Here is a 15,772-nt window from a genome sequence, read left to right on the forward strand (position 1 = left end):
TTTTGTATATTCTGTATATTCTGTTATCATTCTCATTATTACTATTATTATTATTTTCTCTTATTAAACTGTCTTTATCTCAGCCCTCGGCTCTAACCTTTTATTTTCTTTCCGATTCTCTCCCCCATCCCACTGAGGGAGGGGGGAGTGAGCAAGCGGCTGCATGGTGCTGAGTTGCCAGCCGGGTTAAACCACGACAGTATTATAAACACCAGATGACACCTCCAGTCTCAAACAAACAATTAAAATAACCAGCATGTTCTTCTAACACAGATAACCTGACCTATTTTCCTGAATGAGGTACTTACCTGTCAGAAAAAAAATATTACCTCTTATTGCTGCAGGTATTTGCAATTGTTATCTCTTACTATCTCCAAGAGAAATTAGAGGTGTGCTTTTTTATTTTAAACTTAAGCTTTTTTCAAAATACCACCATCACTGCGGCATTTTGGTTATAATCAACTTTCCACTATGGGTGGAAAAAGCTGACAGAAACGTTTTTTAACAGAAAATTTAGAAATTATAGGAAATAGGAAAGCATGGTGAAAATTGAGAATTTTAGCAAGATTTGCATTTGCATAGAATCACAGAATCATTTAGGTTGGAAAAGACCTTTAAGATCCAACCATTAACCTAGCACTGCCAAGTCAACCACTACACCATGTCCTTAAGCACCACATTTACATCTCTTCCAAACACCTCCAGGGGTGGGGACTCAACCATTTCCCTGGGCAGCCTGTTCCAATGCTGTTCCAATTTTGTAGAGCTTTGAACTACTGCTAACTTATTTTTAAATTTATTAAACTTAATTGATTTTAGTGAACTTAGACTTCAAGTTGATGATGTAACTCCTGGGTTTACCCCAGCAGTGATGAACACACCCTGTGAAATGGACCACATAGCGGAGAGTATGCTACAGTGAACTGATTTTTTTTCTTCACTCATCAGGCCCTGTGAATGACTCCTTTACAAATGTGCAGAACATATCTCAAGACCATATGCTCCACTTCCCAATGGCTAAAAGCAGACTGAAAAGGAATTCAGCTGGTGTTTAGCAGGTACTGTGCACTGAAAAAAAAAAAAAAAAAAAAAAAGGATACATGGCCCTGTAGCAAGAAGAAAAGAAGAATGCTGGTTGATATCTGAGAGCAGCACTTTATTTAATCTTATTTCCCTTCCTTTCTTGCAGCCTTCTCCTGAAATACCCTGCATTTTCATTTACACTCACTCCTAGAGCATGCAAAATTCAACAGTCTTACACCACCTTAATAAAACAGGTAGGATGACCCTCCTAGTTAAAACCTCAGACTGAAACTCAGGTTATTTGGTTGACTGCTAAGTCTGCTGAAGCTTCCCTGCTCAGCCTTCAACAAGGCACAACCTTGCGTGCCTCAGCCTGTCTTGGGGGCAGGGAAGAGAGTAATAATACTCCCTTTGTTCTGTTAGCTCTTCAGAGCAGGGATCCACTTACACGTACACACACACATCCCATCCTGCATAAAGAACCTCTATTTCAGTTCAGGCTAATAGTAGCCACTATAAAGCAGAAAGCAACAAAATTAAAAAGTTACATTCCCACAACTCTTTTTACAAAAAGAGAAGACCTCATTGATCAAGAGAGCATTTTTGCTGCTAAGCACCTGAACAAAAGTTTATAACCATTGGGGGACAGCTAAAATAAACCAAGCAACTGAAGAAAATGTACAGGTCCTTTTATAACTGCTCATGCAGCAGTACATCACGGCTGGCAGACAAGAAAACTCTTGAACGTAACCTGCCATAGCCTGCATGGCAAAAAGTTCTGCAGTTTGTGGGATTACAGGGGTAAGACCAAATATACAAGATCTGAATACATCCCCAAAAGGTTTTCACTACTTCTTCTCATGGTACTGCCACCATCAATGGATATGGGAAAGTTGTGTGAAGTTAAAAAGATCTTTTGAATACCTGTCAGAGGAAAGAGTAGTTTCTTAAAGGAATTTATTTCCTCCGTGCTTCATTTACAACTAATCACTATCACTTAAACACACACAAGCGTCTTCAGCAGTACTGCAGACTAAAGATGAATTCTAAGTTTTCTTTATAATAAAAATACATTTGAGAATTACTGAGTCCTATATAAAATTCTGTCAGTTTGCTATAAAAGCTTAATCTTATTCATATGTATTATCCCAAAATATCTTCTAAACTTTTAAGTGCCAATCAATTTCTTCAGTACAGCTCCACTTCAGTTCTGTTCTCTTTGTTCTTTCCTCTTTTGCCTCAGTTACTATATACTATTAACACTTTCACTGAGTGTGAAGCAAAATGCTTTTTGCTTCCTTCTACCCTTTTCTCTGTGCTGTTGATTAGCTTCTTCATCCTCATCCCACCTTGAAGAAAACATTTTTTTTCTTTTTTCCGCTTTTTTCCCCTTTTGCTTCTTTTGTCCTTAGACGTAGGATGATCGCTGATTATTTCCCTGCTGGGGAGGGTCAGATGAAGGTAACTTATCTCAAACATAACGTTAGATGTACGAACCTCTATTTCAGTTACATCCCCTGCCTCAAACCTTTTTCACTGTTCTCTGCATCATCCTGTTCTCAAGCCCCAGAGACACTTCACTTACTTACTCTGTTGCTGTCCTTCCTAGGACTCTTCAATTGCACAGGCCAGGTTCTTGTAGGCATTGCAGAACTGGCATAAAAATTATTGCCTTGCACAGAGGAGGGTTGCCTACCTGGCTGCATCTGTGCAGAGTCTTCCCTATTAAACCAGTAAGAACCTGTTGTCCTCAAGTCCTTTGACAGAGAGAAATTCCAAAATTCAGACAGTCAGAGAAAGTGTCCAAATACTTGTACTGGGAATACCAGGTGCAACAAACACATTGGGCTAAGAAACATTAGCAGCGATTTTCCTGAGAACAACCAAAAAAATCCTCCCTTTCTGAACTTCTCATGCTATATTCAACTATTGTATTTCTTCATTTTTCCTCTTTCTCACATACCCAAGCTTGATTGCTTTACCTGAAATCCTCTCCCTTCTTCAAAAGGATATTCTTCCCAAGCCATGCATTTCTACTTTGTCCAAACCCTTTTGCTTCCCATTATAAGCCACTTACGTACAGAGTAAGTGAGCAATAAGCGAGCACTGTTCTTTCTCTTTCTACATGGGATGAAGGCAAACTTAGAACAGTGACAGAATTCTCCTTTCCCACTGCTTCTTCCTCCCTTTAACCCGTGATAAAGAAGGGAGAAAGCATCATTGCTTTTCCACAGCTTCATACCTCTACAGATCATCAATTAAAAAAATTCACAGGCCATGTGCAGTAATACAAATATCACTTGCTCAGACAGTCTTGAGGGTCCCAAGGAACTGGTCATGCTAGAAAAAACTGCTCATGTGGGTACAACTGAGGATGAGGTCTCTTAATCGATCTGTTTCTTTTTTTTCAATTATTTTTCACTGGGAAAAATTTAACAGCAAATTTTTAAAAAAACCCACCCACAACAAAACAAAAAAACCCAAATGCTTGAATCTTGTGTGTTTACAAATCAAAGACAAGAAGCTGATGAAAAGCACAGATTCTGATAGGAAACATAAAAGGTCACTGTATTTATCAGAAAGAGTGAAGCACAAGCTCCCAAACAGCCTTCTTGCTAACCCAGCAGCAAGTCTCAAGTTAAATACTGTAATCATGCCAGTCATTAGTTACTGCTCAGCCTCCTGTCTCCAGCCCGGAAATTAGTCTGCTCGGAGCCCAGATAGCTGAACAAGCAGTCACGTTTTATCATATAACTGAGGCTGGGAGGCCAGTCTGAAGGAAAGCTACATATGTTCTGTATTAGGAAAAAAATACCTAATTTTAAAGAACTTAATTTACAGAACAATAAAAAGTATGCATTTAAAACACAGTGGTGTAAAAAAATAACAAAACAAAATCTCTTATAACTCTGATGTGATTTGCAAGGGAAGTTCACATAACCTTAAACTATAAAATTTTAGTTAAAGAGTTATGAACTGTTGCTAAACTCAGTTTAAAATTAAACTACAGAGGCATTTCTTACTGTAAAGTATTACAGGCAACTATTGCAAGCATCAGACAAAGAAATCATTGCCTTTTGCATTTTGTTGGAAAGCATAAACTTCTTATTAGGTTAAAAGTGTAAATTACAAATTGCTATTGAACAGAATAGGCATTTAAGGTATCTTTTAGTTTTTTCATGTATTCCAGCTCATGTAAAGCATAAAAAAAAATAACATTTACAGCCACTATATTAGAAACTTTTTATAGTCATTACCAAGATATATTACAGGAGTCATCTTTCTTTAACTGAATAGTAGTACAATAAATCAGTAACTTCTTTTTTTGAACATGAGAAAGTCCAGGCAACACCGAGATAACAGACTAGGTGAAAACTTACTTAGCCCTGTCTGCTGTTGTAAAAGCATATTAAGTTATATTACATATGCAAATTAGATATACAATTATATATATTACATAAATGTTATATTTTTGCGACAGTGATAGAAGCAAATTTGGCTTACTACCTCCAATATCAAGTAAGGAAATGTAAACCTTTAATTGTAATAATTCAATTTCCAAATAACCATGTAATGTATCTTAATTCTTGTATAATAGCATTCTATATGTAGAATTGAAAGACTAAGACTTTCAAGGACAGCTAAGAAATATGGAAGCCAAAATACTGGTATTTAATTCCTTTACATGGCTTGAATTCTGCAGCTTAAAGTTTCACAATAAATTGTAAGAAAGCAAACTTTAACGCTTTCATCACCACAGAATTTAAAATGTCAACCTATTTCAAGTAGAATTGTCTTTATTAAGCACTCTGAGCCATCATCACAGCTGGAGTCTGTTGTAGGTATTAACATGATTCCACAGTCCTGAATCTAGTCAGAGAACAGAAACAACTCTTAACCAGGAACAATTGCTTCTATCTGGAACAAAAAGCAAGCTTACCAAGTTGTCTGGCAATAAATAAAAAAAAAAAAATCCAAATGTAATCAATCAAAAAAAAAAAAAATCAATTTGCAATACTACAATTCTATCATGTTATAGTTGAATTGATGTTGAATTTGGAAAATGTAAGCTCTATCTGAACTAAGGCTCAAACACTGAAGCAACCCAACATTGTCCAATCCCTTGAAAATCCATCCTAAACTGACAGACTTGGTAGTCTCTTATTTTAGCTAGAAGGCAGTTGTACATTCTACAAAGATGTATTTCTGAAAGTGTCTGTAAATTTTAATAGAGTTTTTAACAGAATAATGCTCCCTATTTGCCCACTAACCAAAATATAAAAGATCTGAGTTCTTGCACTGGGTTCATAAGAGGCAGCTACAGAGAATGGGCTGGATGTAACATGTAACAGCAAAAACCTAAACCAACAATGATGAATAGAAGTCTGTAAATCTGGTTTTAAGACTGAAAGCGACAAGCAATTAGAGACAAAGGAACAAATTCATCCCTTACATTTCTCTGTTGCTTGTGACATCTAGTGGGTATACAAAATAGGCTGGAATAGCAAATAAAACTCCTGCTTTTTCAGTTTCGTTTAGTTATGTCCTTCATCTACAGGGAAATTATTTCCATTTCACAGTCAACAAATGTAAAGCAACATATATACAGCTCTGTGCACTTCAGAGCTGAATTTGAAACAGAGAATTCCACAGGATTCTCTTCAGAAGCCACTTCTAAACACATGGATGACAAAGTGTTTGGGAGCAGCCAGCATGGGTTTACCAAGGGCAAATGTCATCACTGCTTTCAACCCTGAGGTTACTGGTGCCGAGGACAAGGAGAGGGCAGTGGATGTTGCTTGACTTGAGCAAGGCTTTTGAGACAGGCTCCCACAGAGAGATTGAGATTGGTGAGATACAGGCTGAATAAGTGAATAAAGGTGAGCGGAAAATTGGCTGGACAGCTGGCTCAAAGAATTGTGATCAGTGAAGTCCAGCTAAGAACCAGGCCAGGAAAGTAGTGCAGTCACTCAGAGTTGAGTACTGAGACAAATAACAGCTTATCATTTTCATTAATAACCTGGGTGATGGTGCAAGAGCGTGCTCTCAGCAAGACTGCAGATGACACACAATCTGGCACACCAGTCAATATGCTGGAGGGCAGGGCTTCTATTCAGGGTGATCCAGACAGCTTAGAAAAAAATGGGTGGACAGTTATGTCATGAAGTTCAGCAAAAGCAAAGAAAGTCTAACGTCTGAGATGGAATAACCTGGTGGAACAACCTAGGCTGGAGGCTAACTGCCTGCAAAGCAGCTCTGAGAAAATTATTAGGGGGGTCCTAACAGACAACAACCTGAACATGAAGCAGCAGCGTACCCTTGCAGCAGAGAAGGCCAGTTGCACGGGCTGTTATCAGCATCCAACCCAGGGAAGTTGTCCTTCTCGTCCATGTCACATTTGTAAGACTGCATCAGAGTACTGTGCCCAGTTTTGGATTCCCAATAAAAGAAAGAAATGGACATACTGAAGAAAGTCCAGGGGAGGGCCACCAAACTGGTCAGGGAGCTGGAGAACTTGCCCTGTGTGGAGAAGCTGAAGGACCTGAGTTCATCCAGCCTTAAGAAGTGAAGGTTTTGAGGGGACATTATTGCTGCCTATAAACCGCTGTTCGGAGGACACAGGTGAATTTAAGCCAAACTTGGCTTCTTGGAGGATCACAGCAATCAGACAAGAGGCAACAAATACAAACTGAAACATGCAAAATTGCAATTAGATATCAGGGATTTTTTTTTTTTTTTTTTTTTAATATACCATAAGGGTGGTCAAATACTGGAACAGGTTGTCCAGAGATGTTGTGGAATCTCTGTCCTTGAAGGTGTCCAAAACCTGACCGGATACACACCTAGCCAGGCTGATCTGATTAGACCTGCTTTGAGCAGGTATTGGACTAGATGGTCTGTGGAGGTTCCTTCTGATTTAAGTTATTTTATCAATCTAAGAAGCCTACTTCTGCCCTGAGTGGGTGTCTTGTCCACTGCTAATGTGAATTAAGAATGCAACTTTCTATTTTCTATTAGTGCAAATTATCTCATCCCCCTTTTTAGTATTGACCACCTTTTGAATATTTTAAAGGAGTAAGTTAACAATGCATACTAGTATTCAGCATTTCACACTACAGTTTCTCAGTTCTTCAGTACCCTTTTTGATGACAACGTGTATTCACAAACACTGGAGAAAGACAAAGAATATTTCTGCTAAGGTCTTCAGCATGATGGTTGATTATTCTTGAAAACTTCATGTTAAAGTATGTATAGCATTATTGTTTTGATAAGCAATCCTTGCTATATCTATTCATTAAAAATCCATTCTAAAAAGACAGTAATTTGGGTTAAACTTGCCAGTTTGATGCACACAGACTATGTTCTACAGTTATATCTAATGTTGAGCAGTTCTGCATTACTGTATTTCCAGTCTTGGTTTCAAAATACAAACAATACTCTGATTTATGAAAAAGCAAGAAGTATAAACTCCTGAGAGTGGAAGCAGGTTTATTCTAAATCACTCTACATGGACTTAGTGCCTTAATTATTTGTATGCTAACCACAGTGCAACACTAAAAATGTTTTGTTCAGCATCATTAAAACTGACTGTCAGTATCTCTAAGACCATAAAGGAAGGTTGAGGGATTTCTCCATAAAATTTTAAAGTAAAATCCTAGTTTATTCCCCACTTCATGAAAGCACTATTAGTTCAGCCATGTCCAATATGTTTTCTGGAATAAGAATGGGTTTAGAAACTGATTTCAGTATTATGGTAATTGGGTTTTTTTTTTTCTTCATCTCTGACTTTCTCCTATAGGACAGAACTAACCAGAGCAAATAACTCCCAAGTTCCTCTTATGAAAGACGCATTATACAGAAAAAACAATCCTTCAGTTAGTTACACTTATGCAGTTCTAACACCATCAGCAATTCTGCTGTGATGTTATTTCACATAGCTGAGAGCAAAACATAGCTCATCTTTTAACTGTTATATGAACAAAATAAGCAGCCTAAATTAACTCAAATTCCCACCAGTTGTGACAGCTTTGTACTTGCCAACCTGAAATGTGGCTAGCAGACTAAAAAGGAAGACGCTTTCTAAAATTACAAGTAATGGCTTACTGGAAGCTTACTGGCTCAGCCAGAAAATATACAGCATTAAATACGTACATACTGCTCATAATTTCCTTCTTTATTTATTTCTTTTACCTCTTTCACACTGAGGGCCAGTAAATCCATAGACACATGCACAGCGATTAGCTCCAATACACCGTCCTCCATTCTGGCAGCCATTTTCACAGACAGCTTTAATTAACAAAAAAAAAAAAAGTTTTAAATGTTATAGTAACACTATTTCAAAGATTACCATATGCGGTATTCAAAAATAATTTTTCCTGTCGATTGCTCTAAGTCTTTCTGGACCTGAAGATCAAACTGATCTCCTTCCTACCCATCATCACCAACAATAATAATTGTTCAAGTGAATCCCATTAGCCCAAATTCCACTGGCACCTGTTTAATGCTAATTGCAAGCAGCTGTTTAATTAATCATATTCATCACAGATTCTTAGCAGATGTTTAACTTAAGTATATTTTTTAATAGTTGTGCAGCTCTAGTCACTAACCGTAAGAACTTATATCCATCACTGAAGTTAGCAGATAAACACTCAGCTATTTTGAGGGGTTTTGAGCATATTAAGTTGTGCTTTCCAGTCACAACAGCAAGAAACCTTTTTTAAAAGGAGGTTTGTGGAGTCTGAGAGACAGGTAATTCAGCTCTCAGAGCTGATACTGCTGGCAGAAGTGATGTTTAGAGGAAGGGAAAAGAATTACCAATTTAACTCATCCTTAAGTACCTTCACAAACTGTGTTTCCTAGAAGATCCCAACAAGAAATAAAATTATTTTGGTGAGGTATAAATCCACAGTATATATAGAGGGAGAAGGCACTTTACAGCTGTGCGACTTCAGAGCACCCACTCATGCTACTTATCAATAGTGCGAATCAAGAACAAAGCCTCCTGCCAAAGCACTGAAATCTGCTCAATTTGAAAGGCAGATAGTTCTTCAGCGAGGATGAAAAATACCGTTCAAAGAGTGCTTTAACTAACCAGTTGTGTCTATTTTCATGCTCACTGCTTCCAGGACATATAGCCTTCTTCAAATTAGCATATGTTCCAAATCAAAGTATTTCACCTTGAATGACAGCACCGCCATTTCTAAGAGGCTCTGAACAACAGCAAAGAGATTTTGGTCTAGAAGTCTCTAGGCTGCCTTCCCACATAGGTCTCCCCAGTTATTTGAGTATCCAGTGCAAAAGAACCTCATAAACCTAGAGAAGGTAAATATTTCCAACTGGAAAATTTATACACGTGCCGCCTATATCACAATGGGGAACACAAAATATACTGTTACATGGAAATAAACCCTTACTTCTTACCAAGAACTATAAAACTAAATTACTTTTTACTGAGGATGCATATCTTATGAAATGAAGATACTTCTCTGCATGTTTTACACTATTGAGTTAATGGATGATGACACTTTAGTGAGACAGTAACTTCAGCAGATTTAAGACACAATTAAATTTTAGTAAAAAGAAATAAAAACATATTTACATTTTTCAGACATCCCTTCCATAGTGTCTCTAGAAGACAAATACTCAATCTTACTTGTAATTTTAACTCTCCTATACACTGAGACCAATCTCCACAGTTTGTTCAGATTTTCTGAATTGCTTTAGAGTCACTCTTTTCATTTATTCACTGGAAATATGCCCTGTCTGAGAGCATTCTGGTGTTGACCCAATACTTTATAATTAGCAGGAAGGGGTCAGCAGCTCTTAGAAGTAAATCTGACTGTGACTAGGGTCACATTTTAGGATTACAATAATTACCTAAAATTTTAGAGAATTTTATCCAGGTAGAAATAAAGCAAGAACAAGACTGCTCTCCAGCATTTGCAAAAATGACTAAGACAAAAGGTTGTTCTTCCACACTACTCAGTCTAACTGTTATTTGCATAGCTGCCTTTTGTTTGTCTCTCATTCCTTCAGACTACCTTCGGCAATTAATTTCTCAGCTAATTGGTAGCCAGCTAGCCTCAGAATACACTTTGAGTCTTTCTTCATCCCTGCAGCCTTTAGTGATTTTTATTGTTTGCTAAATTTGTATAGCTTGTAAACACTGTACTGTGCAAATAGTTGACTTTCTAGCTTGTATGCCAAGCCAAAAAGGTATCCAAAAGCTTGAACTGTATTTAATCTTTTTCCGTAGTCAGGTAGAAAACAGGAAAACATGCTTTGACCTAACAGTTAGGCTGTTCTTCTGAGATGTAGAAACTTCAACAAAGAGCATGAAAAATGAGTGATCTTCTGGTAAGAAAAAGAGAATGGGATGTGTACTGCCATTGCTTGCAAAGGATTTTCCAAAACTCTTTGGTGAATTCGATCCCTAATTTGAATTTTAGAGAATACAAATGCACTTCATGCATGAACTGACTTTCAGCTAAACTCTATACCCCAAACCAGCAGTACATGTCTGGCAGACATTTCACTGTATTTCAGCATACTAGCTTTTTCACCTTCCTACTGTACCTAAAGTAAGAAGGCTAACTTGCAGGACTTAGGTGGATTTAACTTTAGATGCAACAGAGCAGTTACTTACGCTGCCCACAGTAAGTGCCGATGTAGCCCTTCTGGCACTGGCACCGGTCGTCCGTGCACGTGCCGCCGTTCATGCACCTGATGCTGCACTGTTGTGCTGCAATGGAGCCCAGGCACAAAGACACCAGTGTTAGGCAAAAATACCACATCAGGAAGCAAATGTGGATAAAACTTAGAACTTTTAATTATCTTGGAGGCTGTAAAAACTTCTTAGGAAAACAGACTCAATGAAAATGTTAATACCACACACATTTATATTTAAACTTATCTCTTTAAACACATTTTTTTTCAATTTGTCACACAGAGTAAACATGCACACACGGTACATTAAAATTTATCAAAAAATGGAGATAGACCAAAGTGAAAGTTACATACGTGCATGCAGTAACGACAAGTTACTTTTAAAGAATTTACATAGCAGTCATTCTTGAGTTGACGCTCAGAGAGAATTACTTAAAATGAAATCTCTAATGAAAATAAATATAGTAAGTACTTACTAGATTTCGATCCACAAGTAGGTGATATTTGTCCACTTGCACAAGTGCACATGTTAGGACGGGAACAAAATCCATCACCACAGCTATTTCTACAAATTGCTGAGGAAGAACACAATTCAAAAGTCAGTGATTAACAGTAACCTTAGTCTTAAACTACAAGGAAAAAAGCTAAAGGAATGTTAGCAGCTTCTTAAAAAAAAACAAAACAAAACAAAAACCCACAAAACTGCTTGAATGCTCAGTTCGTTGGGACAGTTAATATATGCAAAAGTAATTGCAAGTTAAATAAAACAAACTGAATTTTGATATAATCAGTATCTCTGACAAATTTAAAGACAAACAAAATTGAATATAGCATATTCAGATACTGGTCTGACCACGGAAACCAGATAATCAACTCTTCCCCTAATTAGAAATATCAGCCTATTACACAAGCCATGTAAAATTATTAGAATTATATATTTTAGACCACAAGACTTGTAGAAAACTTAACCAAGAACCCAAGATTTGAATGAATATAAACAATACAGGTCATAAATGCCGATTTATGGTATGGCTTCTCTCTTATAATCACTATTTTAGAGACATTTTAGGTTCTCTTTTTTCTAAGACTATCCATACTTTACACAAAGCTGTTTTGTGGGAAATTAAGGTCCAAGTGCTGGGCTTTGCGGATTTTGTGTAGTTTCCCTTTCCCTAAATATAGTTTTCTGTACTCAAATATTTCCAAATTGTCCCTTAGAAACGAACTTTATAAAAATCTCAGGGAAGCCTGTCCATACCATATTGTGTATGCATAACATGCATGGCGTTGTGCTGTCTGTCCCCTGATGCATCAAAGTTGTGCCTTCCCTTCTCACTCACCAACCAGTTGCACAAAGGAACAACAGAACCAGAAAAGAGTTAAAGGCTAAATCCAGATGCTAAAGGAGATCCAAATGAGTACATCCATCTTGCTGGATTAGCAAATGCAGCAAAAGAGAGCCTGAAACATTTAGAGCCAGTTGGCACAGCAGGACCTCAAAAAACACATACCATGCAAGAGACAGCCTGTAAAGCAAAAAACCCAAGCAAGAATCACGGTTTCTTTGTAAATAACTCTCAGTGTCTTTGTAAGTAACTCTGGGGTTTTGAGAAAATCAAATAATCTGGAAGCACACCTCCACTGAAGGACTACAAATGGAACAAATACCTCCAGTAGATACTTTGCCAAGAATACACCAACTACCTAAAAAAACCAGTCTACATACATTAAAAGAAAAAAAAAACCAACCCAAACACATGGCCATATACCTTAAAAAGAAAAGAAAGCAGAGATAAGACCTTTCTCAGAATGCTTGTGCTCCACTTCTGATTTAGAAAAACATGCATAAATGAGACACAACTCCCATAAGGAAGCAAATTGTTTTCTTGCCCCATTATAGAATTCAAATGTGCCCCCTGCGAAATTTACATGCTCCCTTTTACCCTTTCTCCACCAAATCAGAATCTCTGTACTGATGTTTAACATGACCAAACCAGACTAGATTTTGTCAACTCACGTTGTCCTTGACATACTCCAATAAAGGCCACATTTTCTTTATAAGAGAGGAGTAGACAAAGCCACATTAGTGGTCCACTGACACCACTCTTTCGGCATCAAAAAGATGCAATGTGGATCATCTGCATTTCTCGTTAAATTCCTCTATGACTATTCCCTAAACATGAAGGCGTGACAGGTGAAACTTTGTGGGATTTTGCTATTTAGTTGAAATTAGAGATGTGCCACTGACTGATACAAAATACTTTTTCCATTAGCATACGTAAAAATGAGTAAACGGGAATTGGGATTTACAGCACTTGACAAACACGGAGAACAGAGATATTTTACTTATACCACTGTTCAGTCCATCTTTATACAACATAGCTCAATCTCCTGATTAAGCGAGGTCTACATTTACACCATTTTGTTAGTTATTACCTGTTAGGGAATAGTTTTTTATCAACTGGAAGCCCTACAGCTGAGAACATATCCTAAATATGAGTTCATCAGTACAGTTTATTTTATCTAAAGAAAAAGTAACCCCAACCAGACCTTTGGTTTTTTTAATAAAAGATCTATTTTAATCATAAATATGTTACAGACCGCCAACAACCATCATCACATTATCAACTAAAAACACTGCAAGGTCAGAATGGTTTCCTGTTAACCTACCACCAGCTCACAGATGTCTCTTCATGAAATAATACTTTAAAATCAACAGTTATAATCTGCACTAATTATAATTAACACACCTCCAATAAGAAGTCTGCTAGCTTGTCCATGAACCTGTGCAGAAGGCTTTGTCTAGCTAAACAGCAATCCGTGCTCTTAAACCTTCACTAAAAATGCAAATCACAGACAATCTTACATATGGTCTGGCAAAATCATTCACCCTTCAAATATGCTGGAGAGCTGCAATTAAGCTCCAGTAAGTACACAGGAGCTAAATGTTGTCCATTGTGCACACAAATCAATAGTAAACCAAAGATTATTCTGGATGTGAAGAGACCCAAGACTGAGGTCATAAAAAGTCACCTAGAGTCAGAATTTAAGGATAAAACCCCTCTGGTTTACATTTGGGTAAGCCAACATTGTTAAGACATGATAAATGTGAACTGCACATTTTGAGGAGCTCCTCATATTCCACAGTGGTATTGATACCAGCGTCTTCCTCTCAGTGACACAGTTAACCTTTGCTAGGAAATGCTCGGTCAACCCAAGATGAAAGTCAGTGATACCTGGTACAGTTATAAGAAATATTAGCAAATTTACTCATGTAAAACAAATAGATGTGAACAGGCTGATAGTCCTGAATCATAAGGCAACAGCCCAATAGTCACCTTTAAGCTTGGCAGATCTTGGATTACCACCCATTCCTTCTTTTAGTCCTGGATGCCTGTAGTTTGTTAGATGGAGCACTACAAAGACCTTCATTGCTTAAGTAAAGGGCAATATGTACTTGAGCCTGAATTCTGAAGCTGAGCATACTTATTAGCAAAAGAGATGGTGACAGGCTAGGATGAATGGGAACAGACTCACATTAAAATTCAAGGACTATAAGAAGAATGTGTCTAATATCAGCTTTTATCTAACAGCCAGAAAATTCAGCTGAATTCCATACTTCCTTTCTAGGTAGGCAATGTTGACTAATCAGAGTATTGAGCAGATCCCCCCCGCCCCAGCTCCTTTTTCTTTTTTTTGCCAAGTCATGCCAACGATCACATCTGTCAGCACAGTACCTAGTAAGATCAGGAGACCAGGCAGTAATCCCAGTCTACATGCTTTATAGCTATTAAAACACAACTAAAAATGACAGGCAAGAGAAGAAGCACCCCAGATGTAAAAAAGTTTTCCATTTGGTCGTAATTCCAAGCCTAGCACAGAAGTTTAACAAAACTTCAGATCTGATTTGCTTTATATCACGACCTTTTGGTTCTTTCTCCGCCTGTTACTAGTTGATTATTTGACTTATGGAAGGTTTTTTTCCTTTTTCCTTCATTGTCACAGTCTTCTTTTTAAAAAACTAAGTGGAGGCATGTCTCTTATGAACACACCAAAGACAATATGGCAATTTGCCAATCTTTCATTACAAGAAGCATGGACTTGTAAATCCATTTTTTTTCTTTTTCTTCTTTTTAAAAATAAGGCAAAAGACAGAACTGAATTCTCTTTCCTCATGCTGCATGGAGCTGTAACTCACAGAAGAATACTTATTTTTATTATTACCCCTAGGGCAGTAGAAACTTGAAGTCAGACACTTACGAACAATGCACTGATTTCCTCCAGGGAGCATTTTCCACCCAGGGCAACAGTAGGAATGGAATCTAGAGCCACACACATTTGGCCTGTCACACAGACAAACAAATAAACATATACACAAAAATATAAATCAGTGTAAGCAGAATCCAAAGTTTTATGTACGCACAAGGGAAAAAAAACAGCCTCATAAAGCAAAAAAAGCATAGAGCGAAGTGTCTTCAAAAAACCCTCCCCAACGGAACAAAATCTTCCTCTGCTATAACCAGTTCCAAGCCATTTTATTTTGTAGTAGTTCAGCTGGTTAGTATGAAGAGGAGAGGCGGACTAGCCAACAGCAGGCCACATTCATCCCTGGTGGAACAACTGAGGATATGCAAGGGATGAGTTTGGCTTTGCATTCATATGCAGTCTTGGAAGTCTTGCTATAAAAATTGGCTTCATGCTGCCGTCTGACACAAGACAGACGGATGATTGCTCAGAAAGATTAGTAAACTAATTCAAATTTCCAAGGAACCCCCAAACATTATAAAAAAAACCCCAGATTTTGCATAATTTCTCAGTAGAAGCCGAAGTAAAGTGAATGTCAAAGCATCTTAACACTGTAGCACGCTCGAACAAAAAGCCCGATGCGGTACCTCTGCTAGGTGCAGCGTAGCCCCGCGCAATGTCTGCTTTTACCACAACCCCACGAATTAAAAGGCCGCGCTTCACAGCCGAGGCCAGAACACCGAGCTCAGCTAATCACAACCCCTTCGCCACACGAAGGGGCGGGAAGGTAAGAGGTACCCACGGCAGGCACGAAGCCCGCAGGTTCGGGCCTGAGGCG

The 15,772-nt window shown here is 37.9% G+C and overlaps 1 protein-coding gene across 1 annotated transcript in view; it reads right to left on the bottom strand.

The window, feature by feature from the left end:
- Nucleotides 1-15,055, bottom strand: part of FBN2 (fibrillin 2) — a gene marked incomplete at its 5' end in the record, with an annotated part of 179,131 nt that extends 164,076 nt beyond the window's left edge. The window contains 4 exons of the mRNA XM_009637471.2: nucleotides 8,215-8,310; nucleotides 10,670-10,765; nucleotides 11,166-11,264; nucleotides 14,950-15,055. Of these exons, the coding sequence (XP_009635766.2) occupies nucleotides 8,215-8,310; nucleotides 10,670-10,765; nucleotides 11,166-11,264; nucleotides 14,950-15,055 (397 nt within the window). The remainder of the gene's footprint in view (nucleotides 1-8,214; nucleotides 8,311-10,669; nucleotides 10,766-11,165; nucleotides 11,265-14,949) is intronic.
- Between the last annotated feature and the right edge of the window lie 717 nt (nucleotides 15,056-15,772).

This window comes from Egretta garzetta, unplaced genomic scaffold (assembly GCF_000687185.1).
Source record: "Egretta garzetta isolate BGI_Z169 unplaced genomic scaffold, ASM68718v1 scaffold724, whole genome shotgun sequence".
NCBI lineage: Eukaryota > Metazoa > Chordata > Aves > Pelecaniformes > Ardeidae > Egretta > Egretta garzetta.